Source organism: Narcine bancroftii, chromosome 4 (assembly GCF_036971445.1).
Source record: "Narcine bancroftii isolate sNarBan1 chromosome 4, sNarBan1.hap1, whole genome shotgun sequence".
Lineage (NCBI taxonomy): Eukaryota > Metazoa > Chordata > Chondrichthyes > Torpediniformes > Narcinidae > Narcine > Narcine bancroftii.
Genome location: NC_091472.1, coordinates 217,705,838 through 217,725,650, shown reverse-complemented (window position 1 = coordinate 217,725,650; position 19,813 = coordinate 217,705,838). Strand labels below are relative to the sequence as shown.

At 41.8% G+C, this 19,813-nt stretch overlaps 1 protein-coding gene across 4 annotated transcripts in view; it reads left to right on the top strand.

Annotated features, from left to right (window-relative positions):
• LOC138761591 (sperm-associated antigen 16 protein) overlaps positions 1-19,813 on the top strand; it is an 879,716-nt gene that overhangs the window by 347,321 nt on the left and 512,582 nt on the right. For all 4 annotated transcript variants that reach the window (XM_069933944.1, XM_069933945.1, XM_069933943.1 and 1 more), the window contains exon 12: positions 11,916-12,101. In XM_069933944.1, coding sequence (XP_069790045.1) covers positions 11,916-12,101 — 186 coding nt within the window. The remainder of the gene's footprint in view (positions 1-11,915; positions 12,102-19,813) is intronic.

The following is a 19,813-nucleotide window of genomic DNA, read 5'->3' as shown; positions in this document are numbered from 1 at the left end:
GTCCTGCTGCTGAAGTTTAGACTCTTCGAGGGATGGGAACATCCCTTGTCAAGAAGGAAGAACAGCTAGAGTCCGAGCAACGTCCCGGTCGGGGGAGGTGAAGGAGCTGCTACCGGCACCCCGGCAGCCTACTACAAGTGTGCCGTCATTGCCTCGCTTCGGCAGTTGGGACCAGTCCAGGCGTTGTTAAGTATGATTAGGCAGGCTTGCATATTGTAGTTTGAAACCTGCTTTATATTTGTAATAAACATTTGTGTAGACTGAACTGCTCTCGGTGTGTGTCTCTATTTTCTTTCGGTAGCTCAAACACTGTGACCAATCTAAAACGAACAAAGTGAAAGGTACGAGTTTACCCAAGACAGCATACAGGCCTGCGGTGTAAGTACTTTGATTATCGATCTAGACAGACTGTGGCCTGTCTGTTAGGATATCCAAAATTCAGTTTACAGAGAAGTGTATTGAGTCCCACCAAGAACCATTTCTCCACCAGCCTCAGGGGAATGATTATTATTAAATGCTGAGCTGAAGTTGATGAACTGCAGCCTGGAGTATAAGGCGTCGTTCTCCAGGTGGGTCAGGATGGAGTGGAGGGACAAGGCTATAGCATTATCACTGGAATGGTTTATTGTGTAGACAAATTTGAAATAGGTCCAACATCTATGGGAAGTGTGCTTTAATGTGTTCCATCACCATATGCTGAAAGCATTTCATAATGGTGGAGATAAGTACTATGGGGTGATCATCATTGAGGTCTGCTATTGTCGACATTTTTGGTACTAAGATGATTGTGGCTGTTTTGAAACCCATGAGGATAATAGACTGCTGCAATGGCACACTGAAGATGTCCGTAAAGACCTTCATCAATTGGCCTGCTCAGCCCATCGGTACTCAATCAGGCATTTGACTGGTCCTGCTGCCAATGGATAAGGTTCTCCTCATGTCGGCTGCAGCTATGCAGGGGGCTGTTATTTAGGGGGCCTTTTCAGCACAGGTGCACCTCAAGGATGCGTGCTTAGCCCACTGCTCTACTTGTTAAACACCCATGACTTGTGTGGCCAGGCACAATTCCAATGCTATCCTCAAATTTGCTGATGACACCACAGTTGTCGGCAGAATCACAAACAGCAATGAGGAAGCGTACAGGAGGGAGACAGATCAGCTCATTGAGAGGTGTCACACCAACAACCTTGCGTTCAATGGTAGCAAAACCAAGGAGATGATTGTGGATTTCAGAAAGAGGTTGGGGGAACACGACCCAGTCCTTATCGAGACCCCAATAGTAGAGAGGGTCAACAGCTTCAAAGTCCTAAGTATCAACATCTCCGAGTATCTCTCCTGGAGCCTCCATGTTGATGCAATCACAAAGAAAGCTTACCAGCGACTATACTTTGTGAGGTGTTTGAGGAGATTTGGTATGACACCGAAGACTCTCGGAAACTTCTCTGGGTAGAAGAGAATTCTGGCTGGTTGCCTCATTGGTTGGAGGCACCAAATCTCAGTACAAGAAAAAGCTCCATAGGCTTGTTAACACAGCCTGTGACACCACAGACTTCACTCCACTGTGGATGTCTACATGAGGCGGTGTCTTAAAAAAAGCAGCCTCTATCCTCAAAGACCCCCACCACCCAGGCCATGCCCTCTCCACTCTGTTACCATCAGGGAAAAGGTACAGGAGCCTAAAGATGAACACTCAGAGGCACAAGGACAGGTTCCTCCCTGCTGCCAATAGATTCAAAAATCAATGAACTAAAGTCACTGCCTTACTTTTCTCACACTATTGTTTTTATTTTTTTAATATTTATTGTTGTAAGATGGTTTATAGTATGAATGGTTACACTGTGATGCTGGCTCAAATCACCGAATTTCATGTTCATGACAATAAATTCTGATTCTTCAGCATCATCCTTGAACCAAGCGTAAAAGATATTCAGCCTGTTTGGAAGGGTGGCATTGTTTACCTTAATTTGTAAGGTTGACTTGTGATCTATTATGGTCTTGATCTTTTGTCACTTGGGGCTTTTGTCACCAGTGTTGCACAGCTGTATGTACCCTAGCTTTGCCTCCAAGATTGCACAGGTGTGTTCAGCCCTGGCTGATCTTAATGCCATCTTGTCGCCTGTGTTGAAGACAGTATCTTGAGCTCTGAGAAGTGCCCGAACTTCTGCAACCAACCATGCTTTCTGGTTTGCCCTGGTTGTGAAGCATTTGATCTTGGTGACATCCTCAATTCACTTGCTGATGTAGCCAGTCACTAAGCTTGTGCGCTCTTCAATGGTTACATGACTATTACAGGTGATCACCTCCTTGAAACATCTCCAGTTTGTTGTCTCAAAGCTGACCTGTAGTGCTGCTGTGGCCTACCTCTCTACCAACACCCCCCCTCCCCAACCCTGCCACATCCAGATCTCCCTGCGAACTAGCTTAGTTTGTTTTGTCAGTGTACTGTATGCTAGGGTTCCAAGATTAGCAGGATGGATACATGATCTGAGTAACCAAGATGGTGGTGAGGGACTTGTATACACGAGGGACGTTGATGCACACCTGATCCAGGATGTTCTCTCCTCTGGTGGTGAATTTAACATGCTGTTGAAACTGTGGTATGACCGTTTTCAGGTTGGGGTAGTTGAAGTCACCATCTACAATCATGGCACCATCAGGCTGGGGCGTCTGGGCTTCACAGATGCCACCATAAAGCTTTCATGGCTTCACCCTCATGAGCTGAAGGCAGAACCTAAGCTGAGGCAATCACCGTGGCTGAGAATTCCCTGACAAGGTAGAGGGGTCTGCATTTCACCAGCAGTTACTCTATCTCTGCTGAGCAGAAGGTCTTCACACCAGAGACATTTGTGCACCAATTCTCACTGATATAAATGCACAATCCCCCTCCTCAGGTCTTGCCAGAAGCAGCAGCGTCTCTGTCTGCTCTGAAGGAGATAAGGCCATCTGGCTGGATCACTGTTGTCTGGAATGGAGTCCAGGAGCCACGTTTCTGTAATCATCAGAGCCCAGCAGCCCTGTAGTTTTCTCTGGTTCAGGTACTTCGCAGGTTATCCATTTTCTTCTCCAATGATCCTATATTTGAGATTAAGATTGTCTGAAGGATTTATCTCTTAGGCCATCCTCGATGCCAGCCCACTTTGCACGCTTCTGCCTTCTTCTGATGACTTCCTACGTGGCTCCCATGATCTGCTCCATGATTTGCTGCAATCTGTGTCCCTTGCTTCAGTAGGTTAAAACGGTTCAGTATTTACCAATCCAATCCTTTAGTTTGAAAGGAAACTATATGAAAGGAAGGATTGGAGAGGGTCCAGAGAAGATTTATGAGAATAACCCCAAGGATCAGAGGGTTAATATATGAGAAGTATTTGATGACTCTGGGCATGTACATGCTGGAGTTTAGAAGAATGAGAGGGGTTCTCATCAAAACAGACAGGATTTTGAAAGGGCTGGTTAGAATGAGAGTGAAGAAGATGTTTCCAGTGGTTGGAGAGTCTCGGACCAGAGTGGTCAGCCTCAGCATGAAAGATGTCCCTTTAGAACAAATTGAGGAGAAATTTCTTCAGCCAGAGGGTGGTGAATCTGTGGAATTTGTTACCACAAATGGTTGTGGAGGCCAAGTAATTGGGTATATTTAAAATGGAGGTTGGTGGGTTTTTAATTAGTCAGGGTGTTAAAGGTTATGGGAAGAACTCTGGAAAACAGGGTTGAATGGAAAAATACATTAACCATGATTCAAATGGTAGAATTGACTCGACAGGCCAGAAGACCTAAATCTGCTGCTATTTCTTCTGGTCTTAAAAGAGGTCAAAGATTTATGACTTCCCACATTATTGGAGGAACTCCTGTAATCCTGATCTGAGGCAAAATGTTTATCCAGCAACAACCTCAAATATCTTCTCTCAGCTAGATATAACTTCAGACAGTTTTCCCCTGTCACGCTGACTTTTGTTTTAATAAGACTCCTTGATGCCATGTCCAAATTACCCTCACTTCACTGGAATTCTTGTCTTTTTTCATATTTCAACCGTTTAATTCCAGCTGCCTCAGAGAAACCCAAACTCAACAGCGCCCAACAGTTTATTGGTGGGCAGGTGCCATTTCAATGCGTTTCCAAAAATTTCCATCATCTTGATAATGATTGAAAGTAGATAAATGCAACAGTAATTAGACAGTTTAAATGTTTGTGCAAAACATAACTGGACAATTTTCCACATCATTCAGCAAATGTCATATTACCTGAATTGGAATAATTTGGCTCAAAGCACAGCTAGTTCTGGACCAGTACAAGACCATAAGACATAGGAGCAGAAATAGGCATTCAGCCCATCAAGACTACTCCACCATTTAATCGTGAGCTGATCCACTACCCGGCCTTCTCCCCATAACCTTTGATGCCCTGGCTGATCAAGAACCCATCAATCTCTGCCTTAAATACACCCAATGACCTGGCCTCCACAACTACCTGTGGCAACAAATTTCACAGATTTACTAAATTCCAATGTATTTCTGTTCTAAGTAGACACCCTTCAATCCTAAAGTTGTGCTCTCCTGTTGCACACTCTTGCACCACTGGAAACAACCTTTCCACATCTTCTCTGTCAGTGCCTTTCAACATGAAAAATGTTTCAGTGAGATCCTGGATATTGTCAAGTCCCAATCTCCAGACACTTGCAGCCTGCTCTGGAGCCGCATTCTCCACGCGATTCCACCTGAAAGTGGCTTCTGAGTTGTTTCATGAAATTATGTGTTCTGAATTGAATTACCACAAAACTTACATATATGATGCTATGGACTTCAGGAAGAAGTCAAACTGGATCGCCCATTCTGGACTACCGAGAAATAATGATAGTAGTTGTTTCAGCTTTGTCCTTTGGTCTTCCAATGAGGTGATGTAGAAATTCACAGATCTGCCTTCTCGCATTAGTTTTTTTTTAAATTTTCACTGCCATTCAAGCAGAGCTGCAGATGTTTACTTTATCTGTTAGCTGTCCACTCTATTACTTTTAATGCAGTGGTTCTCAACCTTTTTCTTTCCACTCTCATCCCACTTTAAGTATTCCCTATGCCATAGGTGCTCTGTGATTAGTAAGGGATTCTTTAAAGTGGTGTATGGGTGGAAAGAAAAAGGTTAAAAAGCACTATTTTAATCGTACCTCATTGACTCATTATGTGCACAGTTTCATTAACTCCAAAGGAAATGGGCCAGTGACAATTTTTCTCAAGCCATATAATTCAATAATAATTGGGTCTACAGCAATTATTCTTAACCTTCCCTTCCCACCCACATCCCACCTTAAACAATCACTTACTAATCACAGAGCACGGATGGCATGGGGATTACTTAAAATGGGATGTGAGTGGGAGGAAAAAGGTTGAGAACCACTGCTCAAGATTAAAGATTCAATTTATTATTGTAATGAAACAATGTCCTATTGCATGAAATTGCTTTTGCCTGTTGTAAGGCAGACAGATTCACCATCGGCAGAAATTGCCTGAAGTGCATTTTACAATCAGAGAAAGAGAAGCAAAAGGGTGTCCCCACAGAGTCACTAAATGTCCACAGATTTGCGTCCAGCACTTACAAGGTGCTTGCTGCTTTACAACAAATAAAGGTAGATAAATCCCCTGGGCCTGACAAGATATTCCCTCGGACCTTGAGGGAGACTAGTGTAGAAATTGCAGGGGCTCTAGCAGAGATATTTAAAATATGTGGAAAGTTAAAATATCTTACTATCACAGCGTTCTGTTTCTTATTGGTCTGCTGTCTCTCTGCAGATCTGCTCCCCAATTTTCTCTGACTATTGGGCAGTTTATAATCCAACCCAACCAATGTGGTCACACCTTTCCCATTTCTCAACTCCACCCGTATGACCTCTGTGGACAGGCCCTCTGGGCTGTCCTGTCTCAGCACAGCTGTGATATTTTCCCTGACTAGCAATGCCACTTCTCCCACTTTCATCTCCCTCTCCCTCTATCACATCTGAAACAATGGAACCCTGGAACATTGAGCTGCCAGTCCTGCCCTTCCTGAAACTAAGTCTCACTAATGTTGTAATCCCACGTGCCGATAGAGCAGCACTAGCAAACCTTCCTGCAAGGATGTTAGTTTCCCTCCAGTTCATGTGCAAACCGTCCCGTCAGAACAGGTCCCACCTTCCCTGGAATAGAGCCCAATTGTCCAGAAACATAAAGTCCTTCCTCCTGTGCCATGTATTTAGCTGAATTAACTTCCTCTTTCCAGCCTCACTAGCATGTGGCATGGAGAGCATTCCTGAGATTGGAATCCTGGAGGTCCTGTCCTTCAATTTTGCACCTTACTCCCTAAGCCTCTTTGCAGGACCTTCTCATCCTTCCTACCCACATCATTGCATGGATATCTTTAATCTCTCTCAGCAAAAGGCCATCTTCATACCAGTACCAAAGAAAAAGACAAATAATAGGACTAGATAACTAACGACTGGTGGTTCTGACATCCACCATCATTAAAGGGCTTTGGGAAGCTACTCACGGTTCATACCAACTCTTTACTACTAGACTGCCTTGATTCCCTTCAACTGCCACCATCCAAATAGATCTCCTGGCTCCCAACTCAAACCTGGAACATTTTGGACCCTGAGGACCCTCATGCTAGACCAGTATTCATAGACCACAGCTGTGCCTTCAATACCATAGTCCTGAGCAAGTTCATTCCCAAATTTTGGGATCTCAGCTTCAGTGCCTGCTCTACAGCTGGATCCTTGACTTCTTGCCTAACAGACCACAATCAGTAAAGATGGATAACAACATCTCCTCCACAATCACTCAGAACCTCAGGGCTCCACAAGGATGACCCTAACTACAGTCCTTCTACTTCCACAATTGTACAGTCAAATACTGCTCAAACCCCATCTTCAAATATGTCAACAACACTGCAGTAGTTGGCCAGGTATCAAATAACACTGAGATGGAATACTGGAATGAGATTCCAAGTCTGGTGGCAAGAGATGATCACTAACTTCAGGAGAGGCGAAGTGTCCACACCCCGTCTACATTGATGGCACTGACGTGAAAAGAGTAAATAGCTTAACGTTCTGAGGAATAAATATCTGACCTGACGTGGGACAAGCAAGTTGATGAGATGGTCAGGAAAGCTCACCAATGCCTCAACTTTATTCGAAGACAAAGGGAGTTTGGCATGTTTTCTCTCTCCTTCAACAATAGCTATAGGTGGACCATCAAAACTATACTTGGTGGATGTTATGGGAGCTGCTTGGCACAAGATCAAAAGAACCTGCATTAGGTACTGAATGCAGTGCAGAATATGATGAAAACCCTTCCCCTCCATGAACTCCCGCTGCCTAAGTAACACACTGAAAGACCCATAACACCCCAGACATGTTCTTTTCTCCCTCATCCCATTGGGAGAGAAGGCTTAAGAATGTGAAAACACACACCAACAGGCTTAAAAAACAGTTTCTTCCCTGCAACCATCAGGGTTCCTGAACAATGCTCTCAAGCTATCCTTGCTTGATGCTAAATGATCTTTCTTGTCTTTGTAATCCCAAACTCAGTAACTTGTGCTTTTTACATGGCTGTAACATTAGAGATAAGTTTTGGTCTGTTTGCAGAAGAATTCTTCTGTAACAAATAAACTTAAAACTTAAATTCAAAGATTATCATTAAGCCAAAATTTGAGAATTTGAGCAGAGGAGCTCTTGTGAAAGTATAGCAGGGTCAGGCACACGAGGAATCTGGAAGAAGCTTCGGATTTTTTAAATTGAATTGTTGCTTTAGCTGGAGCTAATATATCAGCAATTATTTAATGCCAGGTGATCAATAGCTGAATGAATAATGTTAAGATTATGAACAATAGAATGAAGAAAGCTGTATCAAAATAGTACATATTGGCGGAAGAAATGTATTGATCAGGGTTTCCACAGCAGATGAACTGAGGCAGGTCACAGAAGCAGAAATAGATGTTAATGATTGTATCTTGGAAATGTGACACAAAGCGTTACATGCCATCTGGTTCAGTTTTTAACAGTTGCCATGGGAGGTAGTGGAATTTGCCACCTGAACTTTACTTATAACAGTATACAGGGGCGTTACGGTATAGTGGTTAGTGCAACATCTTTACAGCACCAGTAACTGGGACTGGGATTCGAATGCCACGTTGTTTATAAGGAGTTTGTACATTCTCCCTGTGTCTGCATGGGGTTTTCCTGGGGACTCCCTTCAAAACATACTGGGGGGGCGGGGGGGGAGGTTAATTGGACAGCCTGGACTTGTGGGCCAAAATGCCCTGTTACCGTGCTGTATGTCTAAATAAATAAAAACAGTTTCAAACAAGAATTTCAGAGGATATAACATAGTGAAAGACTGAAGAGAAATAAGACTTGAGACGATAATTTTTTAATAACAGAAGTGTTTAAAAGTAATATTTTTGATTTAGATTTAGACTTACAAGATAACAGGCCATTTCGGCCTATAAGACCATGCTACCCAATTACATCCAATTAACCTACAACCCTGTACGTTTCGAATGGTGGAAGAAAACACCGGAGCCACAGGAGAAAACTCACACAGTCACAGGGAGAACATACAAACTCCTTACAGACAGCGTGGGATTTGAACCCTGGTCCCAATCACTGGTGCTGTTAGGACATTGCACCATCGCTACACCAACCGTGCTGTTGAAGAAACAAGATGGCAGATTTGCTACAGCCATAGATTTTGGCGACACAGAAGCAGGCCTCTCCGCCCAACTTGTCCACGCTGACCAAATTGTTTACTTAAAGCTAGTTTCATTTGCATGTGTTTGTCACATATGTATGTTTTCTAGTCCTGTACATCTAAATGTGTTTTAGGTGTTTCAATTGAACCAACACCAAGCACATACCTATCCTCTGCATGAAAATGGTATCACTAAGGCACCTTTAAAGTCTTTCCCCTCTCTCCTTAAAGGTATGCCTTCTATTTTTAGACTCCCCTACCCTGGGAAAATGACTATGCTTATTTGCCTGATCTGTGCCCATCATGATGTTATTCCTTCAGCCTCCTATCCTCAAGGAGAAAAGTCCTAGTCTATCTATCCTCCCTTTATGACTCAAGCTTGTCTGTCCAGATAGCATTCTTGTGAATCTTTCTACACCTTTTCCAGCTCCATTGTATCTTTCCTATAGTTGGGCAACCAGTACTGCTCATAATACTCCAAGAATGGTCTCACCTACTTCTTGTGCAAATGTAGCATAACATCCCAGCTCCAGTATTCAGGGCCCTGATACCTTCTTCACCAAATGCACTCTGCTGGAGGAACTTTGTGAGTTAAGTAGTATCAGTGGAAGAAAAAGAATGGTCACTGTTTCAAGCCAAAGCCCTTTATCGTGGCTAGGGTGACGCAATAGAGAAGCCAAGGTAAAGAAGGCAGTGGGAAAAGTTGGGGCAGGGGCCAAATCTTATCTCTGTCTGCGATGGCCATCCTCACCCCCTATTACATCCCATTTCAACTCCCTTTCCCATTCCCACAATGACCTCTCTGTCCTGACCCTTCATGCCAGAGTGAGGCCCTGCATAAACTAGAGAAACAACACATCATACTCTGCCTGGTCACTCTGCAGTCCAAAGGTATGAACATAGAATTTTTAAATTTCAGATCTTGTCCCTTCTGCTCTTCTCCTTCTCCCCTCCCCCCCCCCACACTTTTCACCACCCCCATTCAGTCTGCTGCCCATGCTTTTGAGTTCCAGTCATCCACCCCATTTCTCCACTGGATTTTTATACTTTTCCTCCCCATCATTCTGTTCCATCTAGCCTCTCTTCATACCACCATTTGCACCTTCTTATCAAAATGTTAGCACTGATAGCCTTTGTTTTCTGATCATCCTGTATGACACATCTTCCTCCACTTAAACCCTTAATTTCTCTTCCCTCTTTCTCCCTTTGTCTGGGATCTGTCATTCATTCTGCTGTCTCTGTCCATCATGTTTTACCAGCATTTGTCAGTTTTGCTGACATAGTTGTTGTGACACCACTCAATGAGCTGATCTATCTCCCTCCTGTACACTCCCTCATTGCCACCTGTGATTCTGCCGATAACCGTGGTGTCATCGACAAATTTGTAGATCTTGTTCACCTCACGTAACATAAATATATATTTTTAGGGTTTTTTTATGTAATTTGTTGAATTCCTTCACTACTTTGTGTGTTCTATCTATGAAGGCCTCCAGCAAATTGACTTGATATTTAACTTTATGTGTAAAACACCATTGTGTCCCCTAATGTATCTTTGTACACATCTCCATATTACTGTTGAAACTTGTCATGGTTGTGAACTTATACTCCACTAATGTGGAGACAGTATCTTCATCCATATAATCACTGATCATGGAATTATAGAAAATAAGTGCATTTAGCTCTTCAAGCCTGTGCCACCATTCAAAATGATCATGGCTGATCATATGACTTAAGTACCCTATTCCTGCTTTCTCTCCATATTCCTTGATCCTTTTAGTCATAAGAGCCACATCCAAATCTCTTTTGAGTATGTCTAACAAACTGGCCTCAACAACTTTCTGTGGTAGGGAATTCCACAAGTTCAGAACTTTGAATAAAAACTTTTCTCCTCACCTCAGTCCTAAATGGCTTTCTCTTTATCCTTGAACTGTGGCCCCCTGTTCTGGATTTCCCCAACATCAGGAACATGCTTCCTGCATCTAGCGTCCTGTTAGAATGTTATATGCTTCAATAAGATCTCCTCTCATTCTTTTAAATTCCACCAAGTATAACCCTAACACATCCAATCTTTCTTCATTTGCCGATCCTGCCATCTCAAGGATCAGTCTGGTGAACCTTCGCTGCACTCCTTCAATAGCAGGAACATCTTTCCTCAGATGGGGAAATCAAAACTATATGCAATACTGAAGGTGTGCTCTCTTCCAAAGCCCAATATAATTGCGGTAAGGTATCCTGCTTTTATATTCAAAATCTCTAGCAATAAAGACCAACATGCCATTTCCTTTCTTAACTTCATGCTGTACCTGTATTCTAACCTTCAGTGACCCCCCAGGTCTCATTACACATCTTTGTTGCTAATTTATCCCCATTCAGGTTATAAGCTACATGCCAATTATTGTCACCAAAGTTGATAATCTCCTATTACTCTACATTATACTTTGTCTGCCATGTACTTGCCTACTCTTCTAATCTGTCCAAGTCACCCTGCAGCCTCTTGAATTCTCCTTGCTGCTCACACTGCTACCCAGCTAAAGTGTCATCTACATATTTAAAGATATTATGTAAAATTCCTTTGTTTAGATCATTCATATATATTATAAATAGCTGGGGTCCCAGCAACAAACCTTAAGTTTCCCCACTAGTAACTGCCGGCCAAACTGAAAAGTACCCAGTTATCTTGAGGGCTGTCCATATGTAAATTACACAGAGTAATACATGGAAACAGAGCACAAAAGCATGCATGTTGTTCTATGGAAGGCTTTACTCAGGCTGTGTGAATAATGCACAGTGATGAACACCTGATCAAATATATCTCCGTGATATCGCATTGATTAATAACTGCTACAAGCAGTGTTTGGTGAAACTCTGGGTCTGTTGATGCCAAATCAAGTTGCTGTTTGGGTAATACTGCTACTGCACAACTACCAGAATTGTTGAAGATAATGAATTGAATCTTGGATCACATTTATTTAAATAATTTTTTGTCTTTTTTATGAAAGAATTTAATAGTTTTATCTCAGAGGAAATGAAATTAGTCATGATTAATTATTTCCAGATTAAAATATTTTGTTCATCTGTAATGCAATGGTCAGACAGATAATCTAATTCTACATTAGTTTTTCAAAAATGAATCCATGCAGAACACAAGCTTATAGAGAAGTACTGTGTGAAAGTTTCATGATTTTCATTTCTTTTCTCTCCAGTGGTAATATGCTTGCCACAACCAGTGGGGACAAGACAATGAAGATATGGGATTTTGCAAAGGTTGAGTGTGTCCTCACATTTACAGGACACCTTAATGCCGTCTGGGGATGCTCCTGGCACACCTGTGGTGACTTTGTTGCATCTTGTTCCATGGATAATACTGTTAGGATCTGGGATATTAACAGGTAAGGAGTTTTTTAAACTTCCATATTTCATGCAGTACATTTTCAGGTATTGATTTTTGTGTTCATTTCTACACTTTTAATCAATGAACTTGCAGGATAGGTACATCATTTGGCTTCAACTGTTGAACACGATCTTTGAGAAAATAAGAAATTTTATGGTGCTTTCAAAATAAAACAAAATAATGGATGTAGTTAAAATAATATTCTTTGTACTATCAATTAATCTTTAATGAGGTTCCTGAATTCTAAACAATTCTTAGAACTTTTTACTTCCTATATTTGGTTTCCCAGATTCACTTTGTGATTCAGGAGTAGAATATTAGAAGAATTGAATAGTTCTAGCAAGTTATGTTAAATTATTTTTTCATATATTAAAATGTCATAGTAAAGTAAATTATAGAGTAAAAATATTGTGTCTGTATTCTTAGTAAGTTAGCTGTGGGTTGGTACATGGTCACACACAGGTCACAGCACATTTATAGAGAACCATTGTTTCCTGAGAAGAGAGTTAATTCTCGGAGTCGACGTGTCTTGGACAGGCAGAGTGAATGGATTTCAAGTGGGTCTTACTTATTCAAGAACTGCTGAGGAATCCATCTATTTTTAATCAAACCCACTTAAGCCTCTTGAACAGAGATGAGATCAAACGTTGTTATGGATATGGAATGGTTTTGAAAATGGAATAGGATTTTGGTAGAAACAAAACTGATGGTCATTTGGTTTCCAAGAATTGGGACTCACCTCAATGATGATATAATGATCACATGATTTGGAGAAATATATTACTGAATCCAGACATTTTGTGTTCAATTTTGGAGCATTTCAGCTTCGAGTTTACAAGAAGTCAAAATCCTGTGATAAAGACAGGGTTGAGTTACAGTATCCAGAATTGGTGCTGTTTGTTGTGCTTTACTCTGAGAAGAAGGGGAACACAGAATCAGTGGCTTTTGAATTAATGAAGACCACTTTGCTGTTTCTTTAGAAAAGAAGGCAAAATTATGCTGGGTCTATGTTTTGTGTTTGGCCATTTTGTTTAACCCTTGTCTGGGATTGTGAATTAATTGTAGAAGAAATACCCACATTTGCCGTCTTTGAGAAGAGGGAAGATTCGAGTGGAAAACATTTATGAGTAAAAGAGGCCTGAAGATATCATGTTTAAAAGCGCTTTATAATTATTCCTGAACTGAGAACTTAAAACCTTCAAGCAAGAATAAAATGATGTTGAAGTTTTAAAGATTGACTTTTCAGAGTGGGAATTTGAATTATCTCTCTCTCTCTCTCTCTCTCTCACACACACACACACACACACACACACACACACACACACACACACACACACACACACACACACACACACACACACACACACACACACACACACACACACACACACTGTGTTAGTGCTAAAAAAACCTTTTAGTCCCAAACATAATTAAAAGGGTCATTAGTGTGTAACAATATGCACTGAAATCTTACTTATGTTTTATTATGGAATAGTTACTTTTAAAGGTGCCTCAGAAGGAGGGAGGATTAGAACTTTACTCTTAATCTGCAATGATTTTGGGAAAGTTCTACAATTTAACCAATAAATATGAATTTTTAAATTCATTATTAAAATGGAAGAAATATTGCAAGTGATCATTTAAGATTCAGCACATTTAAATATAAATTATGCACTTCAACTTTATTGATCACGTTTCTGTTGGTCCTTGTTGAAATCCATCTGCACATTACATCCACTGGTTTACCATTATCTATTCTCCAGTAGATTAGTCTGGCATGATTTTCCTTTCCTGAATCTAGACCTACACCTATTTGCTAATTGCAGCTGAATCATGCTCCATGAGAATAGCTCCTGATTGGGTTACCCCCACAGAGTGCCTGGCCTCATTCCAGATCACTGTAAGTACCACTCCCAGAAGCACTTTGACACTCAATTAAGCTGCATCCTTTTGTCTATCCAACAGTAGTTAAATTTGATTGCAAGAGGGCTAGGAAGCTCAATGTTCTGGGCTTCCGTTACTTTAGAAACCACAGAATCAGGGGGATGAAAGGGGGAGGAGTGGCATTGCTCAGCAGGAAAAATATCACAGCTGTGCTCAGGCAGGACAGACCAGAGGGCTCATCTACTATGGCTATATGGCTGGAGCTGAGAAAAGAATGACTACTCTCATGGGGTTATATTATAGACCACCCAATAGTCAACGAGAATTGAAGGAGCAAATCTGTCGAGCGATAGCAGACAGCAGCAGGAAACATAAGTTTGTGATAGTAGGAGATTTTAATTTTCCACATATTGACTGGGACTCCCATACTGTAAAATGGCGGGATGGCTTGAAGTTTGTCAAATGTGTTCAGAAAAGTTTTCTAAATGCCAATATCTAAAGGTACCAACTGAAGAGAATGCAATACTGGATCTCTTATTAGGGGATGATATAGGACAGGTGACAGAAGTATACGTAGGGGAACATTTTGGGTCCAGTGATCATAATCCCATTAGTGACAAGTTAATTATGGAGAAGGATAGATCGAGGCCTCAAGTTGAGATTCTAAATTAGAGAAAAGCCAATTCTGAGGAAATGAAAAAGGACCTCGAATGCGTGGATTGGGATAAATTGTTTTTGCACAAGGATATATGAGGTAAGTGGAGGACCTTCAAAATTAAATATCGATACAATATAATCCTGTCAGGATTATATTGTATTGATATTTTATTATAAGAAAGGAAACTAAACCAATAATCAAGAAAGAAGCTGTTCGGCCAATAAAACAAAAAACAGAATTCTTATCAGTGATAAATTACCTCATTAGACAACAGTTCTGCCTTCATATCAAATTAAATATTATCAAATAAAAAGGGTCCCACAGTGTTCCAATTCAAATTGGAAATTGAGTATCTAATCTTCTCTAAATGTAAGCATGACATAATGTCATGTCGCCAATGGGCACGATTAAGCAGGGTAACGTCCCTCCATCTGAGCAACATCGCCTGGCTAGCCATAAGAGAAATTAAAAAAACTCAGATATCATTAAAGTTATGTCACTCTCTCCAATAATACCAAATAAAGCAGGCAAGGGATGAGCTTTAAGCATCTCTATTGTTGCATTTATTACCACGAGGAAATAAATCTGCATAAAAACAAGAATGTTTGACTTTGGGCATGTGCACTCCATGGATTACTTTAATTTGTAGGAGAGAATGGATTCAAAGCAAGGTTAGCAGGCATAGGGAAGCCTTGGTTTTCAAAAGGATATTGGGATCTGGTTCAGAAGAAGAGAGAGGTGTAATAGCAGGTATAGGCAATATAGAGCAAATGAGATTCTTGAGGTGTAAGACATAAATCAGGAAGGCTAAAAGAAATATGAGATTACTTTGGCAGACAATGTGAAGGAAAATCCTAAAGATTTCTAGAGGTATATTAAGAGCAAAAGGATAGTAAGGTCTTTGTATGGAGCCAAAAGAGATGGGGGACTTTTTTTTCATCAGTATTCACATAGGAAACAGGCAGTGAGCTGTGGGAAGTAAGAAAAACTAGTAGTGAAGTCATGGAACTTATACAAATTCAAGACAAGGAGGTCCTTGCTACCTTCAAGCAAATAAGGGTAGATAAATCCCCAGGACCTGACAAGATATTCCCTTGGAGCTTGAGGCGGATCTAGCAGAAATATTTAAAATGTCCTTAGCCACTCATGTTGTTCCAGTGTTTTTAAAAAAGGCTCCAAAAGTAAGCTGAAAATCATAGGCTGGTGAGCCTAACGTCAATAGTAGGTAAATTATTGGAAGGTAATCAGACAGCTCCAAGAAAAGTGCAGAGAACAAAACAAAGGACTCTACATCACCTTTGTTGACCTCACCAAAGCCTTCGACACCATGAGCAGGAAAGGGCTTTGGCAAATACTAGAGCGCATCGGATGTCCCCCAAAGTTCCTCAACATGATTATCCAACTGCACGAAAACCAACAAGGTCGGGTCAGATACAGCAATGAGCTCTCTGAACCCTTCTCCATTAACAATGGCGTGAAGCAAGGCTGTGTTCTCGCACCAACCCTCTTTTCAATCTTCTTCAGCATGATGCTGAACCAAGCCATGAAAGACCCCAACAATGAAGACGCTGTTTACATCCGGTACCGCACGGATGGCAGTCTCTTCAATCTGAGGCGCCTGCAAGCTCACACCAAGACACAAGAGAAACTTGTCCGTGAACTACTCTTTGCAGATGATGCCGCTTTAGTTGCCCATTCAGAGCCAGCTCTTCAGCGCTTGACGTCCTGCTTTGCGGAAACTGCCAAAATGTTTGGCCTGGAAGTCAGCCTGAAGAAAACTGAGGTCCTCCATCAGCCAGCTCCCCACCATGACTACCAGCCCCCCCACATCTCCATCGGGCACACAAAACTCAAAACGGTCAACCAGTTTACCTATCTCGGCTGCACCATTTCATCAGATGCAAGGATCGACAATGAGATAGACAACAGACTCGCCAAGGCAAATAGCGCCTTTGGAAGACTACACAAAAGAGTCTGGAAAAACAACCAACTGAAAAACCTCACAAAGATAAGCGTATACAGAGCCGTTGTTATACCCACACTCCTGTTCGGCTCCGAATCATGGGTCCTCTACCGGCACCACCTACGGCTCCTAGAACCCTTCCACCAGCGTTGTCTCCGCTCCATCCTCAACATCCATTGGAGCGCTTACACCCCTAACGTCGAAGTACTCGAGATGGCAGAGATCGACAGCATCGAGTCCACGCTGCTGAAGATCCAGCTGCGCTGGATGGGTCACGTCTCCAGAATGGAGGACCATCGCCTTCCCAAGATCCTGTTATATGGCGAGCTCTCCACTGGCCACCATGTCAGAGGTGCACCAAAGAAAAGGTACAAGGACTGCCTAAAGAAATCTCTTGGTGCCTGCCACATTGACCACCGCCAGTGGGCTGATAACGCCTCAAACCGTGCATCTTGGCGCCTCACAGTTTGGCGGGCAGCAACCTCCTTTGAAGAAGACCGCAGAGCCCACCTCACTGACAAAAGGCAAAGGAGGAAAAACCCAACACCTAACCCCAACCAACCAATTTTCCCTTGCAACCGCTGCAATCGTGTCTGCCTGTCCCGCATCGGACTTGTCAGCCACAAACGAGCCTGCAGCTGACGTGGACTTTTTACCCCCTCCATAAATCTTCGTCCGCGAAGCCAAGCCAAAGAGATTGGAAGGTATTCTAAGAGATTGGATATACAATTATTTGGATAGCCAGTAACTGATCAGGGGTGTGCTAGGTTGTGTTTAACTAATCATGGAGAGTTTTTGGAGAATCTTACCAGGAAAGTTGATGAAGGAGAAGCTGTGGATGTTGTCTGCATGAACTTTAGTAAGCCCTCTGACAAGGTCCCATATGGGATGTTAGTCAGGAAGATCAAGCCTCTAGGTATTCGCAGTGAAGTAGTGAATTGGATTTGACAATGGCTGAACAGGAGAAGCCAGAGGGTAGTGGAGGATGATGGCTTTTCTCAGACTGGAGGCCTGTGTCTAATGATGTGCTTCAGTGATTGGTGCAGGGACCATTGTTGTTTGTCATTGAGATCAATGATCTGGATGATAATGTGGTAAATTGGATCAGCAAGTTTGCAGATGACACTAAGATTGGAGGTGTTGTGGACAGCGAAGAAGGTTTTCAAAGCTTGCAAAGGGATCTGGACCAGCTGGAAAAATGGGCTGAAAAATTACAGATTGAATTTAATGCAGACAGTGTGAGGTGTTGCATTTTGGAAGGACAAACTAAGAAAGGATATACATGGTAAATGGTAGAACAGAAGGACTTGGAACACAGATACAAAATTCCCTGAAAGTGGCATCACAGGTGGATAGAGTTGTAAAGAGAGCTTTTGGCATATTGGCCTTCATAAATCAAAGTATTGAGAATAGGAGTTGGGAGGTTATGGTAAAGTCGTATAAGACATTGGTGAGACCATATTTGGAGTACTGTGTGCAGTTTTGGTCACTTAACTACAGGAAAGATACCACTAAAATTAAAAAAGTGCAGAGAAGATTTACTCAGATGTTGCCTGGACTTCAGGAAATGAATTACAGAGAAAGATTAAACAGGTTAGGACTTTATTCCCTGGAGCGTAGAAAAATAAGTGGAGATTTAACATAAGTATTTAAAATTATGAGGGGGATAGACAGAGTAAATAAAGATAGGCTTTTGAATAAATATAGATAGTTTTTTTTCCACTGAAGGTAGATAAGATACAAACCAGAGGACATGGGTTAAGAGTTGTTTCATCTTGTTTCTTGTGTGAGTTCTTAAGACAACACATGGATGAAGTTGTTGTGAACAGCACATGAGGCAGGCCATGAGGCTGGCAGCATACTGTGTGTCAGCCCCCTGCTGGCAGCCAAGTCTAATCAAACAGTAAGGCACTACTAGTTGCACGCAACCATGATCACTATCATTACAAGAGTGAAAGAGGAAAAGTTTAGGAGGAGCTTGAGGCGTGATCATCTTCACACACAGACGGTTGGGAGTGTGGAACGAGCTGCCAGCTGCAGTGGTGAATGTGAGAGAGGTATGAAGCTATGGACTGGGTGCAGGTCAGTGGGACCAAGCAAAAAAATAAAATGGTCCAGCACAAACTAGAAAGGACAAAGGGGCCTGTTTCTGTGCTGTCTTATTCTATGGTTCTGTGGTTCCAACATGATGTGTATGAGGTTAAAGGCACTTAGCCATTTGGTCATACCCATCTGCATGAGAGAATGTAACCAGAGATAACTGCTCAGTGAATTCAGTTATGTGAGAATAGATTCAAAATTGTCAAATTTTATATATATTCAAATTGCAACACTGAAGGACATAGACATGAAAGTATGCATTGCTGTGGTAAACTTGCGAGCCAAAGAACACACTCCATAAATGATGTTATGCAAACGTCAGCAGTTGAGCTGAAGCATTGAGGCGATGCTTACATTGGCACACATTAGTATAATGAGCTTCAAGCCATTATCAGCACTTTCAATGAAGTATGAAAGAAAATGGGATCTCTTAATCTCACCAGCCTGCTGCTGCCACATCACACCAAACACTAAGAGTGAAAATTCAGAGCAAGATTCTGGAAAATGGTGTCAACCTTCATATTTCAGATGACATCTCTTGATGAAGTCAGACATCATTGATGAAATGTGACAATGTTTTATTTGGTTCACTGAAGAAAGTGTGTTTGAAGATCAAGATCTCCAACCCTGATACAAAGTTTGGGATCCAGCAGGTAGCATTGATTCTTGCCCTCTGATGTTCCTCTAAGAATGAGGCTATTGCAACAGGTATCTTAAGACACTGGAAAAAATACAATCAAATCTGCCTCCATAAAAACCCTCAAATTAGTGGAAAATACAAGCAAATAAACATTAGTGTCCTCATCTGGAGGAACATACCCAATATTAAGGACTTAGGTGGCCTTAGTTGTCTATGTTGAGATTTTCAAAACAGTCATTATATTTTAAGTTCATCTAGGAAGGGGAGACAGAGGAAAAGATTTAAGGTTGTGCTTGGAGCTTCCTTGAAGAATTTTGACATTTTGTACTTATTTCTTGGAATTTCTGGCCGATGACCACTCAAACCAGTGAAAAAACATTGGGGATGGTATTGAAAGCCTCAAGTGCTTTAGAGCACACATGGATGTTGGTTAAATTAGATAGATCACATCACGTCACAAACTCC